Source organism: Lissotriton helveticus, chromosome 3_1 (assembly GCF_964261635.1).
Source record: "Lissotriton helveticus chromosome 3_1, aLisHel1.1, whole genome shotgun sequence".
Classification (NCBI taxonomy): domain Eukaryota; kingdom Metazoa; phylum Chordata; class Amphibia; order Caudata; family Salamandridae; genus Lissotriton; species Lissotriton helveticus.
This window is the reverse complement of record NC_136061.1, coordinates 184,512,542-184,539,932: the sequence shown is the minus strand read 5'-3', so window position 1 is coordinate 184,539,932 and position 27,391 is coordinate 184,512,542. Positions and strand designations below refer to the sequence as shown.

General features: G+C 40.7%; 1 protein-coding gene across 1 annotated transcript in view; it reads right to left on the bottom strand.

Annotated features, from left to right (window-relative positions):
- Positions 1-27,391, bottom strand: part of STX1A (syntaxin 1A) — a 672,774-nt gene that overhangs the window by 140,918 nt on the left and 504,465 nt on the right. The window contains exon 6 of the mRNA XM_078679566.1: positions 16,276-16,384. Coding sequence (XP_078535692.1) covers positions 16,276-16,384 — 109 coding nt within the window. The remainder of the gene's footprint in view (positions 1-16,275; positions 16,385-27,391) is intronic.

The following is a 27,391-nucleotide window of genomic DNA, read 5'->3' as shown; positions in this document are numbered from 1 at the left end:
GCATCTTTTTACACAGGGATACATAGCACTGAGGTGACACAACTAAATTACGGCCCTGCAATTGACAGACTCACGACACAGATAGAGCACTGGAATAAATTACCAGTGTCAATGGCCAGACGCATTGCTATCATTAAATTGGTGGTACTCCCACGTTTCTTTAAAAAAACAATATTCCCATTGCTTTAACCAATAGCTGAACTCCAACTGTAGTACTTAGTTGCCCAAGCTCACTTTGCTTTGATGCAGGATACCTTACCTCAAACCCGAAAGAGCTCAGGCACCTGACCTTTCCCTATCCTCTACTCACCTACAGGAGCTTCCTCAGAATCCTACTGAGATACAGACTTTATGCATGGACTGCTGGGCTCGGACCAAACTGCTATGCTACTTGGGTGGGAACACTTTGTACTCTCCACATATACCTTTAACCAATAATTCTTGGCTTCCACTCACGCTTGAACGCTTGGTACGCCGGGCCTTGATTCACATCAGCTTCATGTTGTGAGCGACTAATTTGACGCTGGGACCTTTAGGCCTATCTCCACTTTGACAGTTGGGGGTGCCTCTAAATATAGGTGTAAATTTCTCTTCCATCGTTAGCACTGCACGCTTTGGGATGGCCCGCCTGCTTTTCCAGAGGAACCTATAGACTTTCCCTCTCTAACACTAGTTATTTCAACTTGAGATAATTGCGGACTGATATCTCATCTTTATCATACTTCTTTGCAAATGCGCCCTCCTGGCATGGTGAGGTCAAGGGCTGCTTGGGAATGTGCCATAGGATATTCCATTACTGATGATACCTGAGATTATTGCTGTACGCAAACTAAACTTGTTTCAAACAACCATTGTCACAAGTTATTGCACTACAATTTTCTTCATCAGGCATACACGACCCTGCAGGCCCTGGCCTGTTTTGATCCCACTAGACCACACCACTGCGCAAGTATAAAGCAGAATAGGACAATTTTGCACATTTATCTTGGAACTGTAAAGTGATCCAATACCTCTGGGGAGAGATTTACTACGCGCTTGCTCTTATGGTAGAACAACCCCTTGACCTGGACCCATTCATTGCCTTGCAGGGCTATGTTAAAACCATACCCCCCTGTGCAGCGCTTCACTGCCATTGCACTGATTTTGCATAAAAGACAGGTGGCATTTCATTGGGGCCGCACCGCCCACCCTGCTATTCCCACTTGGCTGAAAGATATGTCCTACTGTGACACTACTAGAGAACTCTACGCTTCACTATAGCCTATACCTTCTAGACCTAGGGACATATGGCAGCCACTTAGAGAATATCTCTTAACTGAAGACCAGTATGGGGACCATGGTGTGAGGCTAGGTGCCTTCTCTACCGCAGCTGGGACATAGTGGTTAGGTAGGTGACCCCTCATCTGCATTGCATTGATTTTGATGTGTTGTATTATTCTTAGTGTGCTTGTTTTTTTTTACGTTTGCCTTCCTGCCATTGCTTTACCCTCTTCCTTTGTTTTTTACCCTCCCCTCAACATGTATTCTATTAACATTCTTTGGTGTGTCTTGCTTTTTGTTTGTTAATAATTGAGTTGTAGCATCTGTACTTTTTTTTGGGTTGCAAAATGATAAATAAAGTTTTAAATACATTATTGATACCTTTTGAGGTACATGGTTGCCACACCTGCAACCTTCATGCTTGCCTGTGCTACAAACTGAGTGGGAAAGTCTGTGTTTTCCAATCTAAATTGGTTGTTTTAGAAAACATGCACCATGTGGCAAATATGGTACCTGACCGGAGAGATTGCAAATGTGGCTACACTTTTACTTTTTCATTAGGAGAGTTGAGACGTCTCACCATGAGTGAAGTGAATGATATGCAGACAAAATATCGAAATTTAAATATCGATATACAATAATATCGATGTTTAAATATCGAAGGGACATAATATAGAAGGTAAGTAATATCGATAGATTTTAATATCGATATTAGTAATATCGATGTTTTAAATATCGATGTTAGTAATATCTATGTTAATAATATCGATTTTCATATAATTTTTTTGTATATTATTATGTGTTTATTATGTTTTTAATTTATATGTATGTAATTTAATTAATTTTTGTATTTTAGTACTGTAGCGGGTTGTGGGTTAATAGGGTAATAGGGTGGGAAGTAATTTAATTATACTAAATTAATTATTATTTAGGAATTATAAATTGTTTTAATTAATTGGTAATTACTTTTAATTAATTGGTAATTAATGTTAATTAATTGGTAATTAATTTTAATTATGTTCTGTAGCGGGTTGTGGGTTAATAGGGGAATTGGGTGGGAAGTAATTTAATTATACTAAATTAATTAATTAGTAGGAATTATAAATTGATTTTAATTAATTGGTAATTAATTTTAATTAATTGGTAATTAATTTTTATTAATTGGTAATTCATTTTTATTAATTGATTAATTGATAATTATGTTCTGTAGCGGGTTGTGGGTTTATAGGGGAATAGGGTGGGAAGTAATTTAAATGTAATTAAATAATAATGTTTTTAAAGTAATTATTTTGTTAATTATATAATTGTTAATTCATTATTAATTGGTAATTAAATATTATTAAATGGTATTTTTTAATAATTTTTTTACTTAAATTATTGCTAATCATGTTTTTAATAATTATGTATTGGTATTTGTAAATGGTTTATATTTAGTTACGTTTTTTATTATTTAAAAAAAATGTTTTATTTATAAGTATGTTATTTTTACCTCAATGCTATCCAACACTTTCCCTACTTTTGCACTCTCTGGAGTTGGAATAGTAATTGTTACCCCTACGCTATCCAACACTTTCCCTACTGTTGCACTCTCTGGAGTGGGAATAGTAATTTTTACACCTACGCTATCCAACACTTTCCCTACTGTTGCACTCTCTGGAATGGGAATAGGAATTTTTACCCCTACGCTATCCAACACTTTCCCTACTGTTGCACTCTCTGGATATGGAATAGTAATTGTTAACCCTACGCTATCCAACACTTTCCCTACTGTTGCACTCTCTAGAGTTGGAATAGTAATTGTTACCCCTACGCTATCCAACACTTTCCCTCCTGTTGCACTCTCTGGAGTTGGAATAGTAATTTTTACCCCTACGCTATCCAACATTTACTTACTTTTTTAAATTTGTTTTACATTTTTATTACTTGTTATTTATATTACTATTTTATGTACATAAATTTATTTGTAATTTATTAAATTTTCATTTATTTATAAGTCATTAAAATAATTTTTTAGAGTTATTATTAATGAAGTATATACTATGTATTATATCTTTATTATTATTTGTTATTATTACATAATTTATTAATTTTAAATATTATAATATATTTTTAACTATGTTTATTACATTTATAAGTGTTATTTTATTAATATTACATTTTTTTAATTAAAAAAACGATATTTTTTTTAAACGATATTTTTGACATCTATATTTATGTTTCGGTATTTTTGTACTTACCTTGTTAGAGATAGGATGTCGATATTGTTGTAATCGATATTTTTGTTGCGATATTTTTGTATGTAGATATTTTTGTATTCGATATTTTGTCATAGATTCAAAGTAAATTGAATTATCGTTTGTTAACACTTAATTGCCATCCCTCATTTCCACTCACTATCCATAGACGGGCATCTTGGGTTAGACTCCCACTCTCCTAACAATTCAGCTTGAAACCAAAATGGTTATGGGGATCTAACTTGGATTCCTTAAGTGGAACTCATTACAATCTGACCCCACAATTCCTCTCTTATTTAATTCTACTGGGTTTCACTTGTGGGAGGACCAGGGACTCTACATCTTACCTATTACCAACAATGAAGTCTCAGTAGCTATACTTTGATGTGTCTCTGGCTTCCAAGACCAAATTACTCTTCCCCCAGTGAATCGTGAGCCTTTGCAAATGTAATGTAATGTTGCTCTGGTTGGAAGGCCATCAGTGAATTTAATATACCCCCATGTGTTATGTACCTTAAGATGACCAACTACTTGGAAATGCTATGCAGCCCTCACCCTGGTTTCTTTTCTCCTAGCCCACTTCCACTATGAGCCTTCAGTCATCAGGTTTCTTCCTCTCATGATTTGACCTCTCAAACGCTTTAATGGTAGCTCCTTTTTCCTTCCATGCCTCGGCCTGTCTCCTTCCAAAACATGTTCTGTCCTAGCTGCCTCAAAAAGCCAGAGCATCTGTTTCCCAGAGAGACAGCTGTTTCTTTTTTGTTCCACTTATACTTCAGCCTCATTAAGAAAATCCATCCACGTATAATAATTTTTAGTGAGCACAGTGATTATCATGCATAACTGTTGTCTATTGGTTGGCCTTGGTGGTGCCAGTTCGTGATAGCAGAGCAGATGGCTGTCCGTGACATACTCGAGATCCGTCCTTCTGTAGAGTTACTTTCTTTAAGTGTGTAACACAACATTTGCACCATTTGCCTCCTGTTGTTCCGACTCATCATAAGAAACCTTTAAATGCCCACAGAAAGATCCTTCTTTTAACACTGTGATGGAGCAAGGATTCGCACATGAAGCGACTTGCTTGTATTCATGAACCTCGAATAACGTTAAAAGCACTAATCAACATGTTTGTTTTTTACATAAACATTGGGTGTCAGAGAAAAGCTTGCTTATGTTTTACTAACCGTAATACGCTTGCATCTCAGATGGCTGCTGCTACGCGAGGGTTTCTACTGCGCATGCGTATGTCATACTCACGTGACATGACGTACTCTTTGCTTTGGAGGGAATCTTTTCGCTTCTGCGCACTAGTATTAATATGGCTGCTCTATGTCTTCACATGCAAGAAGCTTGCACTGCTGCTTTTGCCAAGATGTTCGTTCTGCTTAATGCTAATGCTATAGTTAAATATAAAATAATGGGTATAGAGTAGAGATACATGGTATACAGTGTATTCATTTATTCTGTGTTCTAAAACTGTTTCTTTTCCATTTCATGTTACTCACGGAAAACTGGCCTAATGTGTAACGCTGTACTCCATCTTTGTTGAAACTGCGACTGTGCGAAAGTCTTGAGTCTCTGGAACAGTGACCTTTGGACTGCAGCCAAGGAGCTGACTGACTAGAAGATGCTCCTGAGAACATGAACTATTGAACTCAAAATTTTACAATGTTTTAACAATGTATTTGCCAATAGAACATCCATTGTTGGGTGCAATAAAGATGTCATGTGAAAATAAATTGATGGGCGGGAACATAAAATTAATATTCAACACTGAGGTATCAAAATTTGGTGTGGTGTGATGACCTCTCCTCATTCTTTGTCCAATCAAAATTGGGGATCCTTACACTTGCAACATTAGGGGGTGGTACACTGACCTGAAAATAGTATAACTAGCGTAGGTTTAGCAAGAGAAATTGTCTGACTTGTCTGAATAGCTGACCTGCCACTGACCCAACGCACTCAATAGGTGATCGAGAGCAGAGGTGCTGTGAAGCACTCTGTCAGAAGATACGCTGACCCAATCGGGGTCACGGGAAGCTGAGGTGCTGGCGAAGCACTTTGTCGGTGAAATTGATAACCCAATCGGGGTTCTGACTATTAGCTGCAGAGAGGGAGTAGCGCAGGCGTTGCAACTGAACTGCGGGTGCTGGTCTTAACCTTTGGTGGTCCTGTCCTGATCCAAATCCCTATTGCTAAAAGTTGGATCGTTCCCTTTTTCCCTTCCCTTTTGTTAAATGTTTAAACATTTTGATCGTATTTTATGTTCCCTTTTCTTTACCTTCCTTATTGCTAAATGATCGAAATCAGTTTAATCCATTTTTTGCATAGTTATATTTTGATTCTGACCTACATTATTGAGAGTCTATTCGTGTTTAATCTTTAGATCATGACCATTTAAGAAACGTAGATAAAGAGTTTAAAACTTCCCGAGTCTGTGGTTATTATATGAGTGCAAAAGTATTTTTCCTATTATGCTAACACCCTGATCCAATAGGTTTACAGGTACCAGTGACAAGGATTGGTAAGTCAATGGTATAGGACCTAGTAGGTAAAAATAACTGGTAGTAGAGTGAAGGTTACCTGATGCCTATTATGAGTTATTGTTTATGGGCCCAGGTGAGTATGGTAAATTCACGGTCGGGTGACCTGCGCGCTCTATCAACTGCTTTGAAGAGGTTGTTGATAAACTCAAGGAGAGCTTTGTTATCTTCTTTAATACTGCTATTTCTGATGTCATCCCTTTGGATCCGTTCTCCCGGTCTTCACATCTCTCCATTAAATGCCTGTCTTATGGAGTGCATCCGTTGCATCTCTCTTTTGAAGATGTTCTTCCCAGTGTCATTGCCTAACTGTGTGAGGTGTTCAGTCATTAATTTTTCCCATCAGTCAACAAGAAAGAAGATCTTCTTTAGTGAAATTGACCTTTGTTTTGGAAGCCATCCTCCCCTCAATTGTGCCCTTGTAAGCAGGATTCCTCAATAATCTGATATCTCAACTTTTCCAGCATGGACTGTCTTGTTTCAGATAGACTGGCATGGCCACTGCCTTTGACAGTATTTTATGTCTCTGTTCCCCTCACACTCTCCAATGCCTATATATTATTTTTCTGCATGGTTCTGGGTGTATTTATAGATATCACTCATTTTTTAAATGGAGCAGTCAATCCGTATACTGTGAAATTATGGCTTTTAGTACTAGCTGTGTGCAGAATCTGCTGCTCTTTCTCGCCCTCATTCAGCTTGTTTTCCAAAGTTGCCTCTTCCTAATGGTGCCATGTCCGAGAGGCCTCTATATTTGATTGATTTCTTGTTTCCAACGACCTGCCTGATACCCCCTGGGGGCCTCCACTGAGACTGGAATTCACCAAGTATCTTCTACCTTCTCAGTGAGATTCATCACCATGGGCCATGTCAAGCAGGGGGAGAGTCAACAGGCTGTGGTACTTTAAATTCTGTACTCGTGTAATAAACTTTGTCATAGCATGACGATTTTTATACCAAAAGACCGAGAATGGCCAGTACACTATGTACAAGCATTTTCGTTATGTTCCAGTAACAATTTCACCTCGAAATTGTCATTTTCGTTCTGAAACCCTTGGCATCCATTTTGTGTTGCCCTTTACATAGGCTATAACACACAGCTAAATTCGATTCCAAAAGGCCACGTACACCTTGATTGACTTTCCCCTGACCTGAGCATGTTGGAATCATTGCCCCAGGCCGGACCTGTTTGGTCAGTTCCTCTCCCAGTGGCCGAGCAAGATAGCATCAAGGCCCAACATGCCATAAACCTTCTCATCGCATACACACCCTGCCTATCTTACTTCCATCTGTTCCTGCTCCTGCCTCCATGAGCTATTTATGCCATGGGCTGTGATCTTACTGTTTTGGGGTTATCCGGCCTTGTCAGCTAAAGAATGTATTCATTATGTGGACATTGTTTATGGCCTGGACTTATCTTGAAAGTGGGTTTTGCATCTGTGTGCACGTTCTGGGAATGTACTTCAAATATGTGCCTAAGGCATAATAGTATGTATAAAAGGACTGTGCGGAGTCCATGAAGGCAGGCTATCTCATTCAGTCGCTTTTAGGCGTGGCTGGGCGACGTAGCCTCACAATTAATTGTAATAAAGAACACTTTGAATTTTCCAGATCTTCTGTCAATTCCTTTGCTGCTTTTGAAAGGACTACCTATTGGTAAGACCCCTGAGAAGGAGTTTGAGGATTTCTAGAACCACAGTTGGCGCCCAACTCGTGGCTCAATCGTCCAGTGGCTATCTAAGGAGTAATTGTGTCAGAGGATGGAAAACTGCTGGGGAAGGCAAGACAGAAATCTACTAAAAAAGGTACTCTGGGCACAGAGGTTCTGGGGGATTCTCTGTCTTTGCGGCTCAGTATGTTTTTGATTTTTTTCTGACTCAGAATCTCCAAAAGATGCCACTCTTGATTGAGAAACCCTTTCTTTTTGTGGCGTAAGTATTTTAAAAGAGACTGTTGGGACGGTTGGGAATTGGCAGTTAGAATTTGGACAACTATTTGTTTGCTATAGCTTTGATAGATTTGTATAGGTTTGGATATGCGAATTGCAATTTGTGTAGGCGGATAATGAAGAGACTTTCCTCCATCTGCTTTACTTGGAGTATAAGTGGGTCGCTCCCAGTCCTTTGTTCTTTGATTTTGATTGGTTCTTAGTTTGTTTGGTCCTTAGTTTATTTGAACATTGCAATTTTCAATAACCGAGGGTCTTGTAAATTTACGAGTGTATCGATAGAGATAGCGCCCTTGAAGTTTGGATGCTAGATTAGAGAGCTATAAGATGCCTGATCTTAGCAAATTTGGAGCTTTGTGTTGGCCAACTTTGTGCACGTTTGGATTAGCCGGCTAGATATCTAAATAGGTTTACATTTAAAAGACATATTTCTTCCCTGGTGACTTTGTATCCCCAGGGAATTAAAATATGACATAATACAAAACAAGGATCCTTTGTTGTACGCAGTTTTATATGCAGAACGATTTGTGGTGTTCTGCCAGCCAAAATTAGTGAATTAAGTGTATTGTGCCTTCGTACGCTGTGTTTTTGTAGTCTTTTGGAACACTATTGCGACGTGTTTCTTGTAAATCTGACTTAGCCAGTATTTACAAATGTCGTCCTGAGTGTCAATTTGTGGGTTCAATGTGTGTTTCAACGTGTGTTTCAATGTCTATGTGGTTCTCTCATTAGTGTAAATTCGGTATGTGAGTGGCGTTTGCGCAATTCATGAAAGAGATGCCTGACAGCGCTGTATTGTGTGTCCTGAATGTGTTAACACTTTCTGTTTATGTTTGCAATGTCCTCAATGTGTTTGTGGTATTTTTCATGTTTTCAGTCTGTTAAGTAAAATGCTGGTTGGTTAATGTTGAGTAGAAACTTGAGTAAAAGATACAGAAATGAAACATGTAATGTGCTAAGATGGGTATGTGTTGCTCTTTAGTTTGTAGGATGAGTAATTGTGCACATATACAAAACTGCCGTTACACGCTTAGAGGATAGAATTAGGAAAAACATTTAGGAAAAAATAATTATTAATTATGAAAAATAATTATTAAAAATAAGTGCTACAAAAATCGTTTTTACATATTTATAAAGCTTAACACTCATACTATGACTTCCTAGCATTAAAATTTGATTTAAGCTATGTTGCATCACTAAAATGACAAGTATTCGTGTGTACAATTTTCCCTTAGCGTAGGCGCAAATAAGCTCATTTTTATAAAGTATAAGTTATTATTTTCAAATGCCTGACTCATGGGTTATGTAATAGACATTCTACTAATGCATATCATGCAAGAAAATTGTAGGATATTCATTTTTTAATGCCCAAAATACAAAAGTCGATTTTGAGTAAAAACACTGTTTAAACTGCATTTTGCTTTCATTCAGAGTACTTTTTAAAGTGTCTCAAGCCTAAGTAAATGCATACATTAAGGTTTTGATATATTTGCAGGTTATGCCTTCTTATGAGTCAGTGAGTCAATGTGTCAGTGCAAAGGCTTGTTTTAATATCAGAGTTAAAGGTTCTGGCTCCAGCTAGGCCTACGAAAAAGTTTGCTCATTTTAAGGTCGATTAAAATGTGTACCATCGCATAGAATTGCAACAAGCTTTTACTCTAAAGAAAACAACTGGTATTAGGTTTTGTGAATTATTGATAGTAAATGTACTAATAATATGGGAACAGAAAGTACACTTTTTCTTTAGCGCCTAAAAAGGGAAATTGTATTTTATTTTTTAAAATAGAGTGAATTATTGAGTTAAGCCTTTTTGGCTTTGTCAAGCTCCAGTGTGGCAGAAGCTGCGAAAACCTGCAGAGGCTGTTTTGAGCTGCGCGGCCGAGATGTTATCTGTCATGTTGACATTCAAGACCTTTTAATTAGGGCTTCGCCTGTGGAATGCAGAATGACCTCAGCATCAGCCTTCCCCCACGCTCTAACTTCAGCCGTCTCTCTGTTTTTTAGCTTCCTGCCCCTGCCATGGTCCTGGCCTGAGGTCACTCGAATAACAGTAAAAGGCGGGCATTTTTACTGTAGGGAACTTTTGAAAAGGAAATAATACCGTGGCTCCTGACCTGCTCCTCCTGAACCTCTTGGGAAGGAAAATGTGAACTTTCCGATAGATTTAATTTCTGCTCATGTCAGGTGTAATATGTTCATTTCTGCATAAGAAATGGCCATTCGATTTACAACATATAGCAGCCAAATGGGATTTAGTCATATTTTAGAGCCTGGAATATTCAGCGTGTTTATAATTAAAAATGTCTTCTTAGAAGCGTTACAAATTTGACTTTTGCTGGGTTAGGGTTCTGTTTTTTTGAGAACTAGAATGAGCAAAGGTTGCAGGGCACCTGTACAGCACGAAGGGCCATGCACAGCAATGATGATTGCATTTAAAGAATAAATGAGATGGCACCAGCGGAAGAGTAAATAATGGCTCCAGCCTGTGCCCGCAAAACACCTGTTGTTTGGCAAATTATGTCCCAAACACACTTATCCCAAATTAGAAATGCGGCAGGGCTGGCACGGCACTTCATCCAGCTAGTGATGATAAAGGAATGCTATTTAGCTTGTAAGACTGCAGCCTCTTCTGTATGCCATACAAATGGTCAGTACCCTGGAGGGTTGAAGAGCCCAAACCACCCGTGGTTTGCATAACTCCCAGGCACCCAGCTGCTTTCAAAATGCTGCAGATAAGCACTTTATTTAAAATACAGTTAATTATATATATGCTTTAAGCCTGTAAACTTCATTCATTGAAGACTGCCGTGTTCTCATTTGCCGCTTTCACCCTACATCTGCGTTAAAAGCGCACGCCTGAGATAATAAACAAATAAGAAAGGTATTCCTCAGACAACTTCGTCCTTCATTTTCTTTTGTATAACTAAATACACAAAGTACAGTATATCGCCAATTCTGACATCTTTCAATGTGCACAAGTATAATAATTGCATTACTGCTTCCTGTGGTTTATTTATACAAAAAGGAAAAATATATCGTTCCCTACCTAAGGTTTCTTTTAACACACATGTTAATTTGGTTTCCATTTTTTAATTAGTGCATGCCTTTTGTGATTTTATCATATTTTCCGCACTGACTCGCTTATTTATGGGACTGATTTCTAAAAACAACTGCCTGCTGCCATTTTTTAGGCAGTCATTAGCAATTAAAAATTCCATCTGTACAGTTGTAGGGAAGAGGATGTGGCATAATGGTCACAGCTGCCCACTTTGGAATGGGGGAACGAGGTCCAGCTTCGAGTCAAGTAGTCAGCAGAGTTAAAAGCCTTAGGACTGGGTGAGAACGATTTGCCACTTAGGAATTATTTTTTTCACAGTGGAATTATAGGAGTGTCAGTATAACTATTTCTTCTAGGACGATAAAATCAGGTGATTTGATATTGCAAGGTGAACTGACAAGAGAGTAACAGTTAAGTAATGAAAATTTATTTTTATATGTTAAAATGTTTTTTTGTGTTGTGTATTTTTCTGCTTCTGCTTGCAGATTATTCATGGATTGTTTTACGGCTGCCAAGACACGTGAGTGTGGTTAATTGAAAAGAAGATGTATTTTTGCGTAATTTCTTAAAAAAAAAAAAAAAAATTGTTCATGTTTTCATTTGTGTATTTGGCCCTGTCGTGAAATATTTTAAGTTGGTTATATCTGACAGCAGACTCACACTGCATAGTGATCTACTGTCAAAAGGGAGGTAGTAGGGATTTTAGACCTAACAAATTTAGACAGGCCCAAATATTGGATTTTGGGCTGCAGGTTTATAGTGCATAAAGTACATGTGCCATGTTGCTGTGTTTCACCGCTTGTCCACGCATGTGCATTATTTTGCGTATGTTTTGTTTTATGTTGTTACTATTACCAGTTCCCCCAGTGTTGTGAAAGGATCGTATGACGATACGTATTGTTGCACAACAGTTGGATGGATTTGGTATAATGATAAATTTCACAGATATGGTTTTCATACTGTGAGGAAGACAGGCAGCACTTTTACCAGTGCATGCCTAAAATTTGGCTATAATGATATTGAAGAAAACTAAAAAGATATACAGAGTCAAAGTGTGTCATCTGCTGTTAGTCACTTACTGCACATTCCCTTAAAGGAATAGGCAGCCCTACATTCATGTATCCTGATTGGACCTAAGGATGGAATTATAGATCTGTGACTCAAGGTGGCCTAATTTCTATATTGCATTACTTAATCATGTTCTGTTTCCTAAATAGCATATGGCTTTGTCCCTTGAAAGGAAACTAGGTTTAATTTTTCACCAGTCAGCCCATTTATTATTATGGGTGTATTGTTTATGTGCACACAAAGCTGGTTAAATGACCCAATATTACAGTAAGACACGTTTTCCATCTCAATAGGAGAGATCTTAAGTTTACCTTTTGAACACGACGAATTTTCAATGTCTATTTTTAATTTTTCAGTTCTCTTGTGTTCCTGCTGCTTTAATTTTTGGTGGGATCAGATGTATTCTAATCAGGCAAATACCAGGACTTTCTAGTGTTTGTCCTTCATCTGCACATTTGATCATTAGCCTTTGTATTGCATAGTGCACTTAATGCACCTTTTAAAGGAACTTTTCTTCATGTTCTTGATAATTTGTATTATGTCATTTCTCTATTTTGAGATGTTCTAGATAGGGAATTTAGGAACACCTAGGCTTAATCATTGAGGAATATATGTATTTGCACCATTAGACAATGCCACCATATGTAAAAACATCCATTTAGATAGAATTTTCTCGTAGTTATTTACCCTTCGATGATGAAGGATATGCTCTCACACGAAAACCCAATTGAAAAGCCCAGAGACACCGTTTTGCCTACTGCCTTTATGTTTGAAATTGCTTTTTGAAAATGACAGTGCATTCTAGACCAACATTGTCCCATGGCGTGTGGCCACTCCCTTGCAGATTGCAGGCCACCTGCTTGCAGTCCTCTTGTTAAAACCCATGAACTGTTTTTGTGCTTGATTTGAAGGAAACTAACAATTGCGCTACATTCCCTATATCATTAGGTTCTGCGGGATCTTCCAGAGTCAAAGGAAGAGTGATACCCTGCAGACCTGTGATCGAGACTAAGCCCACTCTCCATCAGTGACAGATGAAAGACAGACTTCTTGGCTCTACAATTCCTGCAACCAGAAAGTAGTGTGACAGCAATCATCAGCGTGACAGCGATCATCAGCGTGCCCCCAATGGTACCTCCCAAGCAAGCCATTTGTTTCATCAGAAGGCGTTGTAAAAAGAAAAGAAAAGAGGAGCTGGTTTCAAAGATGCGAAGGATCCCTGTTGTTGATAGCAGGGCTGTCATCCAGTTTGTTCAGTTTGTTCAACTGTCATGTGCTTGAACCTCTGACAGCGCGCGCTCCCCTGATCCCCTTGGCCTGAGTTTTTGGCCCCCCACACACCTCTTTTTCCTTTGCTCCAGTGGAAAGGCAGTGCACCCAAGGATCCACGTTTGGAAAAAGGCACTACATTCTGGTGCCCATGAGAAAGCAGCTTGAGCGTCCTCTGACACTGAATAATGAGTGTTGGAGTCTGGAACTGCTGCTGATCTTGAGAGGTTGTTTCTCAGTAGTGCTTGGATCTGCACGAGATGTTTTGTGCCCATGATCAATGAAGCGCACATCATTTGTAGTGTCTGCCACAAAGAAGATACACTGGTGCACTGCCTTGAGACATTGAGACTTTTTGAATGAGCTATGAGTGTTTGCCAGGAGGGCACTCCAACGGATACTGAGTAACATCATTTTCATGAAGAGCCTGAATGAAGAGGCCCAACGCGAGGAAGACACTGGAAGCGGATTTGATGGACAATAGAAGCCTGCCAGTAGAGGCTTTGACGGACTCTGGGTATTTTCTGTGAGCTTGTATAGAATTGGAGTTTGGAAACTAATTTTGCTGCTTTGCTGGCATTGTTTTAAAGTACTATTCTGTTTAGTAAAAGCAGAATAACGTCCATTTTCTGTGAAAGAGTATTCCCTTTTCACCTCAGAGCATTAATGAGAGTCACCACTGTTTCACTTGAGCATATAATGAATTACAGAAATGCTTAGGAAGACCTAAAGTGTACTAGATCATTTTAGGATTTACGTTTGCTTAGGGTTGTGGAAAATTATGATTCATTTGTAATAGCGGTCACTACTTTGTCTATATTTTCTTAATGACGTGTTTTCTAGTGTGTTTTAAAGAGGCATTGTCTTTTATGGGTGGGATTGTTTTTCTGCCCAATTCACATCTGCACCCACCTCCCAAACCTATGTCTTTTCCTACTTCTACTTCTTTGCATCTTTCCAGATGTTACCCGAACACGGATAGTTAGGAGATCAGAGTTTACTGATAAATTCCTTTTGTACCGTTTTCATCAACACCAGTTAGTAGTTGAACATCACTGATTGTTGGGCGTGTGGTCTTGTACCACATACTACAAATAGGCTTTTGTGCTACTGCGTGTGTAGGGAGACCTGTCCCGAGAGAGTCGCTAGGTAATAGGATTATGCTTCAGTAACATCTTGAGGATTTTTTTTATAAAACATAGATCTGGACTCAGACTAGCGTGAGTATAGGTTGTTGCCTATGTAAGGGCAAAAGGTGCGTCTGTGGTACTTTAAATTCTGTACTCGTGTAATAAACTTTGTCATAGCATGACGATTTTTATACCAAAAGACCGAGAATGGCCAGTACACTATGTACAAGCATTTTCGTTATGTTCCAGTAACAATTTCACCTCGAAATTGTCATTTTCGTTCTGAAACCCTTGGCATCCATTTTGTGTTGCCCTTTACATAGGCTATAACACACAGCTAAATTCGATTCCAAAAGGCCACGTACACCTTGATTGACTTTCCCCTGACCTGAGCATGTTGGAATCATTGCCCCAGGCCGGACCTGTTTGGTCAGTTCCTCTCCCAGTGGCCGAGCAAGATAGCATCAAGGCCCAACATGCCATAAACCTTCTCATCGCATACACACCCTGCCTATCTTACTTCCATCTGTTCCTGCTCCTGCCTCCACGAGCTATTTATGCCATGGGCTGTGATCTTACTGTTTTGGGGTTATCCGGCCTTGTCAGCTAAAGAATGTATTTATTATGTGGACATTGTTTATGGCCTGGACTTATCTTGAAAGTGGGTTTTGCATCTGTGTGCACGTTCTGGGAATGTACTTCAAATATGTGCCTAAGGCATAATAGTATGTATAAAAGGACTGTGCGGAGTCCATGAAGGCAGGCTATCTCATTCAGTCGCTTTTAGGCGTGGCTGGGCGACGTAGCCTCACAATTAATTGTAATAAAGATGTCTTTGAATTTTCCAGATCTTCTGTCAATTCCTTTGCTGCTTTTGAATGGACTACCTATTGGTAAGACCCCTGAGAAGGAGTTTGAGGATTTCTAGAACCACAAGGCCAGCTACAGAGGCAAGCAGTGTTTGTTGCACACTCACTTTTTATGCTAGACGGGGATCCTTCTTTTCTGTGTTTTTCACCTGTTTTTCAGGGTGCCATTTCAGTATTCTCTGTGGAGGCATAGACCCAAGCCTACTCCTATCCTCTTCCACGCCTTGACATCACCAAATCTACTACCAGCCTCAAATCTTCAAGCAGTGCTTGTGGGGTTGAATCACTGATGCTCAAAGGGGATTAAGGTGGCACTTGCTCTGCTCAGTTTGCTTCTCAGTTCTGGTCACTATTTTGCTTCTCCAATGTGCGTGTGTCTCTCTGTGTTTTCAAACCGTAATGTGACTGCTACGGCTGTCCATTGCTGCTGCCTATATTTGCATGCCCCCCACACTCAAGCAGCACAAATAATCCACAGCGTAGGTCTGTGCCAGGCCAGGCTCAGAAGCGCTGCATGGTCTCCCATCTTGGTCTGAAGTCTCCAGGCTACCTTTGTGAGAAAAGATTCAAACTTGAGCTACTAATAGTTCATATTTTAAAACACAAGGGTGGTAGCGGATGAAACTAAATGGAACAGCAGATAATAGCACAAATGCCACCTGACGTCTGGCCTTGGATCATTTAAGTTAACTTCATATTATGTCAATACTGGACACAACAGTTGCTTGTCGCAGAACCGGTTTGTTTTCTGGAAGTGCTTGGCTCTAGCCAAAAAGATATCGAGAACCCTCTTGTTCTGTTTACAATCCATTTACAGCAACGGTACACAGTCCACATTCTACTCCCTCAACTGCAAAGTGCCATAACCCAGGGTTGCAGAAGCACTCTCAACTCACTGATTTCCAGCTGCCTCTGGATCCTGCCCTTGCATCTTTCTCTGTAATCCGACTGCGTAGCATTATACTCGGACATCACTTCAACAAATTTACGTGACAACGTGGAGTGCTGTAAAGAGGAGAGAAAACACGGGTAATGTTAATCTTTCCAAAATACATGTTGGAAGCTGCTGAAGACATAGCTGTGATTAGAGCTAGAATCTATATGTATGGAAAAGAAACGTTAATTAATTTTAAAAAAAAAGCTCTTGTTTCACATCATTTTTTGTTTAAATCTGTTTTATTGATTTTATACAGTTTTCTGAGAGGTGACATTTGACATGTGATGTTTCGCCAAACAATAAAGACATATATATTACACCATAGGCATCTGTTAGCTGTCAATGCCGGTCCTCGTATAGTACCGGCTATACAGTATTCATCATACATGATCTATTCGTTCAGATAGTTATCCGTTGAGAAACATTCACGTTATACATCTTTCAGTCATCGCTACTCATTATGCAGAATTACAGATAGTTAGTTATATAAAAATTGACCATGTACAATATTCTGCGAGAGCTTTCTAACTTTGTCGTATAAAGCCAATGAACAGATGGAACAACTAACAAAACATGAACAATGACATTGACCCGCTCATATTACCGCCTTCCCACATCTTCGCTCGCCCTAGTTTCACATCATGGACAGCTTCACTGAATTCATGACCACCAAATATCTCTACCTTTCCGATGCATCTCATGTCACTTTTTTATGTAAAGAGAAACCTTTCATTTACAATAAATTAAACTGCCCTTCTGACATCATCTAAACACACATTTAAGAGAACATCATACAGTTGTATTTGTTAAGTAGTCCTATTATTAAAGGAAACAGATAAAAAAGCATTAAAGATGGATAGGTATTCCTAAATGAGCTAACAGGACAATTCAACTGAAAGGCAGCTAGACACACTTGTAGCCATGCACTGCACTGGCAGTTATCACCCCAAGTCATTCATAGTAAGTATGAGGAAGAATTCGGATTTCCTTCGCCTGAAGAACAGTTACTGATTTCCATGGGAAGATGGGAGCGTTGCATAGGAATTCACAGACCATTTCTAGGTGACGTTGACCCATGGATCTTGGACTGAAAAATGCAGGGTTATGTGACCCACCTCCACCAGTTAAAATGCATCTTGACAGAATACACTTCAGCTATCGTCCCTCGATGATCACATGGACAGATAATATGGGATCAGGTCTACTGCAGTGAAAGCAAAACCATTTCCACACTTGGGAGGTGAGTGCTGTGGCCACTGGTTCATCACCCAATATGGAAAGTACTTCGACAGCAACCACCCTTACTTCTCCCACTCTCACACCAACTGCTCACTAGTAGAGATAATAGACGCAAAGATATTTATAACTAGCTGGGAGAAACCTGCATGAGGACAAGACCGCCCATAGGTTTCCTCTGGCAGCACCTGGTCTCCTTGGAGCATGATTTCAGACCTATGCCAAGTTCTGGTTTCTCTCATCTTCAGCAATCTGCCAACTTTTCCCTCCTTCTATTCCCTCCTGCTATTTCTTCCTGCCAGTCAGATGACCAAGACAGGTTACCCACAACAGACTACATACATCCCTTTATGGCGCGAAGCAAGGGTTTTTGGAATTTGAAAACCTTTGTGAAAAATGCTGGAATGCGATTTGTAAACATGATTTAGAGATGACAACTTTGTGAAATGTTGGTCTTTGATTGTCAAAAATATTTAAAAGTTGATATTTTGTGAGTCTGAAAAATGCAGATCGTTGATTGTTAAACATTTACTAAGGGCAAGTAATTGGCAAAAAGTTGCTCCCAACAGAATTGTTCATTCCTTAAATATCTAATTCACAGAGGCAACAGTACATGTTAACAGACGTTTCTACTGTCTCACAAGCACAACACTGCACCGATATTATGCATTGGCAAAGCAAGGCCTCCCAAAATAAAAACACACTCCTGGCACTTACTAAAGCTCCGATACAACTGACATCATTAGAAGGTTCACCCGCACAACTGGGCAGAAAACACACTTTAAAGTAACATATTTAGAAATGTGAATGCTTTTAGCAAAATAAGAGACACATTTCTAGTTTGGCAGAGAGGGAACTCAGGCGTAAAGGTGAAGGAGTACCCTCTCCACTAAACCCACGGTCTGTCCTCCTAATTTAGAAGCTGGTGGACCAAAACTATGTCGCCGACGGTGCCTACTCTGCCTCAGTTTCGGATATACTTTTCCAATGGGCTAATGGAGTACTGAGAATTGGAGGTTAGCCCTCCCACAGCCAGCCCACCCAACTTAGACTGGGTGATTGAATGTCATTTTTTTGCGGGCTGATACTGACAGATAAAACCTGGGTCAGGACTCTTTTTTATTTTCAACTCTCTGTGAATGGCTGGAAATGTCCCCAATGGCTGCCAGTGAGTCGCACTGGGGCAGGGGGGAGTTAGACAGCTATCTCACGCACCAGTGCCTGCTCGCCCCAATTCGGACTGCCCCCATTTACAAGAGGACAGCTACTAGTTTGCAAATGGGGTACAATGCCAAAGGTTTGTGACCACAAGTGTAGCCACAAATCTTGGTAACATTGCATACTGTCAAGTCAAGTCAAAAACTCTTTATTCGGTTTTTTAAATATGTGAAAAAACCTTAAAAGTACATTTGAAAATTGACATTTAAAATACATATTTACAATTTATATTTCTATTGAAATACAGATGATAATTCATTGAGAGTTTTGACTTTATATGATATACAGAGAGATGGTCACTTTAAAATCAGTCTAAAACAGGATAATAATATAAAAATACAATTTTTGACAAACCTATTCTAAATTTGGCCTATGTCTGACAACAAACTTCTGAAATTTGGCTATATCTTTTGCAATGCACTCCTCTTCCAGAAATTGGAGAGAAAGAAAAGCGGGACGGCATCTACAGAAACCCACAACCTTTAAGATTGGGGTCAGCCAACGTCTTCTTGGTTCGTTATAGAATTTACAGAATAGGATTGTATGGATTGGAGATTGAAAAGAATCATTATCACAAGGGCAAGTTGGTAAAATCGCTGCCCAATCAGTTGTTTTAGGAAAGGTGACTAAGCGATAAAACGTACCCAACCTAAAGCGTATTAATAAAAATCTTTCATACCTCGACAGATTAAACGATAGGTAGGGTTGAACACTCATAGTCGTTTGAATAGTTAGCATGTGTTGGACTGATGTTTTGCTAACCTCATTTGTCAGGCGCAATTGTTCTAAATGCGTCAAGCATAATTGTTTTTAAGATTTCCTAGAGTATTCCAAGATTGATGTGGGAGAGTGATAATAATCAGCCATTCCTAGATCGTAAAAGAAGCTTTTAATATAGGCTATCCACCCAATCTTGTAAGCATTATCTAACGAAAGACAACCTGTATAAACCCTTGACAGAAGATGGTCTTGTCAGACGTCCAAATACGATGCCATAAAAGAAGTGGTTGAATTTTGGCTATGTCTATCAGGTATGAGAGACCCAATTCCAACTGGCATGCGTAAGTCGAGGTACGTTGTGGACAGCTAGGAGAAACCGTAGGAAGCTATATTCAACCTTTTGTAGGCCAGCCAGTTTTCCGTATCCCCACACTCCAGCCCCGTAAAGTGCAATGGGTATGCATTTTGCCTTATATATATGTAAAAGCTCTGTGGGAGGCCTTTGTCCTAGTCTTCGGGAGAAGTTAGCTAATGCGGGTTAGCTAATGCGGTTGGATGAGTACCTTTGTTTTCCTTCTCTGCAACTTTAACTAGGCTTGCAAAATGGCGACTTGCTACTCAAGCCATCTAAGTGCTGTCATCGTTTAGATTTAGCGTCATTTGGAGCGAGGCAGTGTTGACCAACACAAATCAGTGGGCAACACCCTTCCCTACCTGTTACAGAGGCTCATGGAGCATTATCTCCTACATTACATAATTAACATTTTAGAGGTACTATTAGGTATCGTATAGAGTGCATGAGATTCCTGCATTTTTAATTTTTTCACTTTTGTATATAGCACACCTATAGCTTCACCTTCATATTTGGGATCAACATAGTGAGTACTGAGGGGATCTTTCAGTCCTGATGAAGAAGCGTTGATGCTTCGAAACATGTTGACTTTATAGGAGTATCCGCACATTGTAAGCAGGACACCTCCGCATCACCCTTTTAAGAGGTCCAGCATCGGCGACCTATTCAATTTTCTTAAGTCCATGAGGCCAGGTCCTTTTTAATCCACTTTTTCATATTCACACCAGACCCTTCCGCTCACTACCCCTACACAACACATATTATTGTAAAAACAGTGCTACCGCGTAGTCGCTGGTTGTAGCATGCCCCGCCCTGCAGCATGACGGGAAGACCCCTATGATGAAGCATGACACCAAGGGCCCTTTTGGTGTTTGAGGGGTATTTAAGCAAACACTGTGTGCCTCCATCTCTGGATCACAGTAAAACTCTAATTTCATTTTTTTTTAAAACCTTTATGGTGGATCTTTTTGATTTAACTACAGAGTATTAGAGGAGGATGTATCCACGCTCAGTGTCCGTATAAGACACTACCTCTTCACTCCCTAATTTTGATATGTAAAGCTCCTCCTCTTATATCACATTCGAGCCCTTAGGAAATCACCCCAGCCCTGATCCTGAGGAGAACCTATATTGATTGTGGTTCGAAACGCATAGACTATTAACTTGTGGTCTCTTTGTTCAACCAACTCTAATATGGAAGATGAATAAGGACTTCCTATGAAAAGAAATGTTGTCTTTCTTTTTCCAATAATTGATGCATTTGAAACCCTTCACTGATACCAATAGCGTTAAGAGAAATCGCTGTGGCTTATAACCTTGGACTAGTTGAATATTGATCGTTTTGATTTATGTCATTCTGTTTCATCAATGTGATTTAATTTGAGATGAGAAAAATGTTTGTATAGTTTTGCAATTTTTTGCAAATCTGTACAAATATATGATAATATTGCAAAATATTGAGTAATGTATGCGAGCACAGTAATATGTCTTAATTGATTTACAGGTCATGTTTATTAAGTAGAATGATCTTGTGAGAAAAAGTAAAAAACAAAAAGAAACACAACCACCTACTGGTTTTAGTCTCTAGTTTCCAGGCATACTACTGGTAATAAAACACCTAAAAGATGCTGGGATGAATGCTTGCAAATAGTCTAACCAATGGCAATTGCTCCAGGTACCATTCTAGACCATCGTTTTTTCTCCACTGTGCCACTCTACGCAGAGGCCCACCTAATGCAAATCAATATTGGCCTTGTTCCTCGTGGACACTGTCCATCCTGAATCTTGGTCATCTCCCCCCTCCACCCTGCAGCCCACTACTTTCTTAGTTGAGAAATTCGAGAGTCCCATCCCCGAATCTCACTGACTAAGCTACATCCCAGGGCTTGAGGTAACATGCAGGGCAGGCCCTTCTCTAGCAGTGCCCACTGCAACCCCTCATATCCTTATTTTATTATTCCCGGCCCCCTTTTTTATATGTGGGTGCACCTGGATTTTCTGATCACATTTGCGGTGTGGCAGAGCGGGGCTGTGTGTGGAGTAAGGGTCTTGCTCCTTTGGAGTGATGGGAGGATGTTGGTAAGTCGCTTTTCACCTGATTGGGGAGAGCCTAGGCTCATAATTTGGCTGTTGCTGTTTTTGTTTGCTCATGCATCGACCACCAGTGCCAGACTTCTGTGTAGCAGCAGTCTTGCAAGATGAGGAAGTCTGTGTGAGTTGGTTGCCATAAAAACCAGCAGATGCAGGAAACATGTATGACCTTATTGGCTTAATTTCTGTTTGCTGTGGAGAATCCCAATGAGTTCCCCAGATGGAGGCGCGAAACCACCCCCAAGACCACTGTGTTGAGCAATGAGATACATCGGCCTCTGAACAAGACACAGTATGACACCCTGACACTCGCAGACTCTCCCCAGCTGAATATTTACAACCGATTGTCAACCAGGGTGTAACAGCTACATTATGGGTCCACATTTAACCCTCTATCCAAACAATCCAGGAGGTCTGATCACATGGAATCTGACAGAGTGGAGGATGTAAAGGACCAAAGAGGTCACAATGTACTAGAGGTTCATTTATCAGTTGTTTTTCCAGCACCTTAGGGAGAACCTGTTCATTTCAGATCAATACACAACACCTCAACGTGTATTATTCCGGCTGTATCAGAGAGGGGAACCCTAAGAGTCTTTCACTGCATTGGTTGGTACACAGAATTTGGACCAGGGAGTGGAAGGAAGTAGAAGGTCCAGTGTTATCAACGGTTTCAGCTTGTGAAAATGTCCCTTCTGTGGGCAAGGCAGACTCCCTAATGGGTGGCCTTTCCTATGTCAAGATGCTTACCCTGTGGATGCTGGAGATAAAAGAGTAGCCTCTTCTCTTAAGAGTCTACTCTCTCTGACTGCCATTCAGGCAAGAATGTATGTTATATACGATATACACTATATTTTGAGGGATGTTGGTGGAGGCAGAGTGTATATCACACTACTCCATCATGAAACAGGCCTGCTTTTTGTCTGACATTTCTTTGACTGCCTCTCTGTATAAGCAGCTACTTCTGGGTAATCAGTGGATGCGCACCAGCAAATTATGGAGGGCAGATAATTACAAATGCTTCTGCTTCCTAATCTGCATTTCACAGGGGGCACGTTTTTTGTCATACAATAACCAAAGGAGGACCACAAACTGATGACTTGAGTCTGGGCTCCTGCGGTCGGGGTTTTGGCGCACGTTATGTTTTGGCGGTCCTCTCCTCATTTAGGGGCTCAGGACAGTTCTTTTGAGGTTGTGGCTGTGGTCATAGCCCTCTTCACCAACAAATCGTGATACCAGCCAGAGACTCCTTCTCCACCTCCAAAAGCAGGACCATTTTCCACCTCGTACAGATCTTCAAATGCCCGTATGAGGTTGCCTGCTGGCATGAAGCGACTCCTTGTGGTCTTTATTTAGTGGACATCTGGGTACTGGTAATTGTTGAATCAGGATATCAAATGTTATTACTGGAGGGACCAGGAGGATTTCTCCGTTTCAATCGTGGACCTTGTTGACTGCTCCACAGTTCGAACATTCAGTATGGTGACCCTCCAACCTATTCTACCTTTGATCTCTCCAGTGGATTCTCTGTACTCCCTGGATGCCTATCTGCATGTTCATGTCCACCAGATGCCTCAGAAGTACCACGTGGGGCTATCACTATCAGTATTGGGTGCCTCAACTGGGGGGGCTTCCGCTCCCAGGGGCTTTATCAAAATCTTTTTTTTTTAATGTATTCATTACACAACAGCCAACAAGAAAGCCACAGTTCTTCCAGTACGTGTCAAGTAATAATTATACTATATAGTTAATGGTATTCTACCTATTTCTCCTCTGACCCACTTGTCTTCTCCTCTCCTCCTTATTATTTCTTCAATCTCCCAAATGAGTTGTGTCTCTTCCCCACATTGGAATCACATACTGGCTCTTACATCGTTGCTAGGGGAGCCAAATCTCCCATTTTTTCCTTTCTGAGTTTGCCCATTTCTTCTAGGGGGCTGCTCATGGTCTTCCTATACATCAGGGTAATTACTTTGTTTTGTTAGTGGTTCACCCAGCACCCAATCCTCTAGTGGTGAGAATTCCTCAATTATGGTGGTTCTGTGTATGTGGGTTGCCAGGTTATGCCTAAGTTTGGGGTACTAGAGTAAAGGAGCCGGTTTCACTGCTAGGAATAGCGTTCAGCATGTGCAGGTACAGAGAATGATGAATGATTTGGAAAATGTTAATAAGTTATGCGGGTTGAGACAGACACACACTGTTTAGTTGCACAGGAGAAGAATGTGTCGGACAGTGGCAGCTCCTCAGCTAAGGCAGAGGAGCGTTGCCTCACTGAGCAGGTCAAGCAAGGAATACAAAATTATACCAACTCATTGGTATTATCATTTTATTTGTACCCTTGCTCAGCTGGGTCGGGGCACGGCTGCTCTGCTCAAAGAGCAGGTCAGGGCATGAGTGGTTTGCCCACTCCAAGCGCGCAGGACGCTTTGGCCGGCCATCTCAGGCCGGTCAATCCGTCATGCGCACTTTGCATGTTCTACATGCAGGCTGCAACACAGCCTGCATGGAGAACATACCCAGCCTCACATTCTCTGGCTAATCGCAGAAAACCTGCACTCAGACCAATCACAACGCTGCTTTGCAGCATTGTGATTGGCTATCGGGAGGCTGGGAGCCGGGTGGTTCCTGCCCTTGAAGCAGGCAAAGAGAACCGAGGGGAGGCGGCGGCGGCAGACAGGTTATGCCCCCTGGGCTACTTGTTTGTTTGTACTGCACTTTTTTGCTTTGTGTTCCCTTTCCCTTGCTGCTTTTATGCCTTACACTGCTGATGTGAAGCCAGATCTCCGACGACTTGCTCTGGCTGCATTTGTGGTGATCAGCGGCTCCTGTAGACTCATGTGTGATGCTATTGCATAGTCAGAATAATTTGCATATTGACCCCTCACACTGCACTAAAGCACATGAGAATGGAAATCTAAATCGTATTGCTGTGCCGCACAGTTGGTGGAATAGCAGACGCATCCGCATATGGTTGATGCGTTGCTCCTTGGGGTGATGGAAGTATTTGCCGAACTAGTGGCCATTTAGTACTCGCAAACACTGCGGTTCGCTATATCACAGGGTTTGAAACAGCTAAATGGCTTATTGTTATCCTGGCTGAAGACGGCTGATAGCCAGAAACCGGTCCTAGGATGCTTGATTCCGGTCCAGGGAAGACATGACTTGGCAGTTCGGTCTGGACTGTTCCCATGAGGCACAGGGTAAAGACTGATTTGCATATGGTGATGTCTGAACTGGGGTGGCTTGGTGAGCAAAATAACGATGGATTAAACCCAGATCTGTGACTGGGGGTGAATGTTTTGCCATTGCGCAACATTCCGTCCATCATCTTGTGTGTTTTATTGTTATATGCTACATCTATTTAGCAATTCGGTAAGTGGTTACAGAATCTCTAAATGGGTCTAGAAATGGATTACAAATCATTATTTGGAATGGACGTGTTTAGGGGTTTCTTCCAAACATCGATTTGTAATGCAAATTATCAATGTTTGACAATTCAAATCTGGTTGCAAAACATGAAACTTTTACCAACACTTCATAGAAAGAGGTAACCAATTTGCAAAGGGGAAGGGTATGCGTGTAGTGTGGGATCCCTTGCTCTTTGTGAATGTAAATTAATGTTTGAGAGTGGGCAGTAATCCAAGGAATCAGTCCACTCTTAAACATTTTTTAAAAGTTACTTTTTTCTTAAATGCAGACTCCATTCCTTTAAGGAAATCGATTGTATTTAGAAACTAAAGTACGTTATTGAAATACGATCACAGACATGGTGGTGTTGTTAATCCCAGTAGGACCATCATCCCTGTGATGGTATCCAATCATAACAATTCACAATTTAAGAGCTACCTCATGAATATTGATGAGGTAAATTGGAATTGGACCCACTACGATTCAGAGTTTTGTGAACCGAACTATTAGTGCATAGGTTGGTTTCCAAACTACTACGCCAGTTGCAGCAATTCTGGTCACAAATTGTGACCAATATTTTGGCACCAGTGTTTAGTACATCTGTCCCTTGGTCTTGCCGGCAGATCTGGGAGCTGTGCAGATGCAAAAGTGCAGGGTCCCGTGCCTATTTTCTTCCCCTGCACTGGCGCATGAGTAGGGTCTTGAATAATGTTACTTCATCAAGCTCACTGTATTCTGTTAAAAGTCTGCACTGGAGCACATTTCTTGTATCTACTCTCATCCCAACCTCCAAAAGTTCTTTTGGGAACTCTGGTTCCATGCTTGTGCATAAAATCGCTCCAATCTGTTTGCTCTGTCCATGAAACAGGAAGTGACATAATATGTCTTTGCCAATTGGATATTAGTTTTCAAATCCAATCTAATAGCACTTTAACTTCGTCACTAGCTGCTTCCTCTGCGTGTTCATGCCCTGCTTCTCCATATATAAAAAGTTGAAACCATCATTACCACAAATCACAAATGCATGGTACTCAGGGTGGTGGGTTTCTCCCTCTTGACTTCTTCTTCCTGGTTACTTTTGCTCCTAGTTTCCTTTATTTCCTGTTTTTAGGACTCTAGTTCTTCTATGAGATTTTCTTTCAGCTATATCTCCTAGAATCCTGCCCCTCTAGTTTCAGTCTTCATCTATTCCAGTTTGGGGTTTGTGAGTGGCTGGTTTCTCTACACATTTTTTGCTTGGACTTCTGCCTGTCTGAATTTTTAGCGGCACAACAGAGCAACACTTGTTCCGTCAACATGATTTTCAGGTGTGTTAAGCAGCACAGTGGCTACATAAAGGAGTAACTACTGCTTCGGATGGCCTTGATGAGAGAAGAAGTTGTGACCATTATTTGCAGCAGTAGTGAGGCTCGTGTTCACATAAAGTGTCATGGTGTGCAACCAGCTTCGTCATTTACCGCTATTGGTCAGAGCGAACAATACATTTGGTGCCAGGCTGTCGGTCTGAGGTGCTTAGCCCCTGGGTTTCAGGCTTTCCTGCCCCTCCATGCTTCCTTGCGATTCTGCTGTCATGGCATCGGTGCCCTCTTCATTAGTTCTAGCCTTGCTCTATCCCATTCTGTTAAGGCATGAAGTGATTGGTTCTAGTTTTTTTTGTTTCCTAAGGTATTTCCAGCTGGGTTCACCTTGCAGCGCCCTTTCATACCTGATCTTGAGTGCTTGGGTGCTACAGTCTCCGTTGTACTTTTGTCCCTGCTAGGCAATACAGCTTCGTCTGACCTCTTGGAGTGTGCCCTGGTTACTACATGCTTCCTTTTACAGGACTTTGAAGGACAGATCCCTCCATGGGTTGTCTCCCTGTTCTGGGTGCAGAGAGGTTAGGTTCCTTGTCTGAGTGTTTGTTCAAGTTTTATTTTGGTGACCATTCCTTCCTTGCTTGCTTTCTGTCCTGTGAGCTCCTCTGTGGCTGGGCCTTCAATTGCTCCACAGGCCGGTGTAAGTTTGTGCCACTTACCTGACCATGCAGCTGGTCCTTTGTTTGGTAAATTCA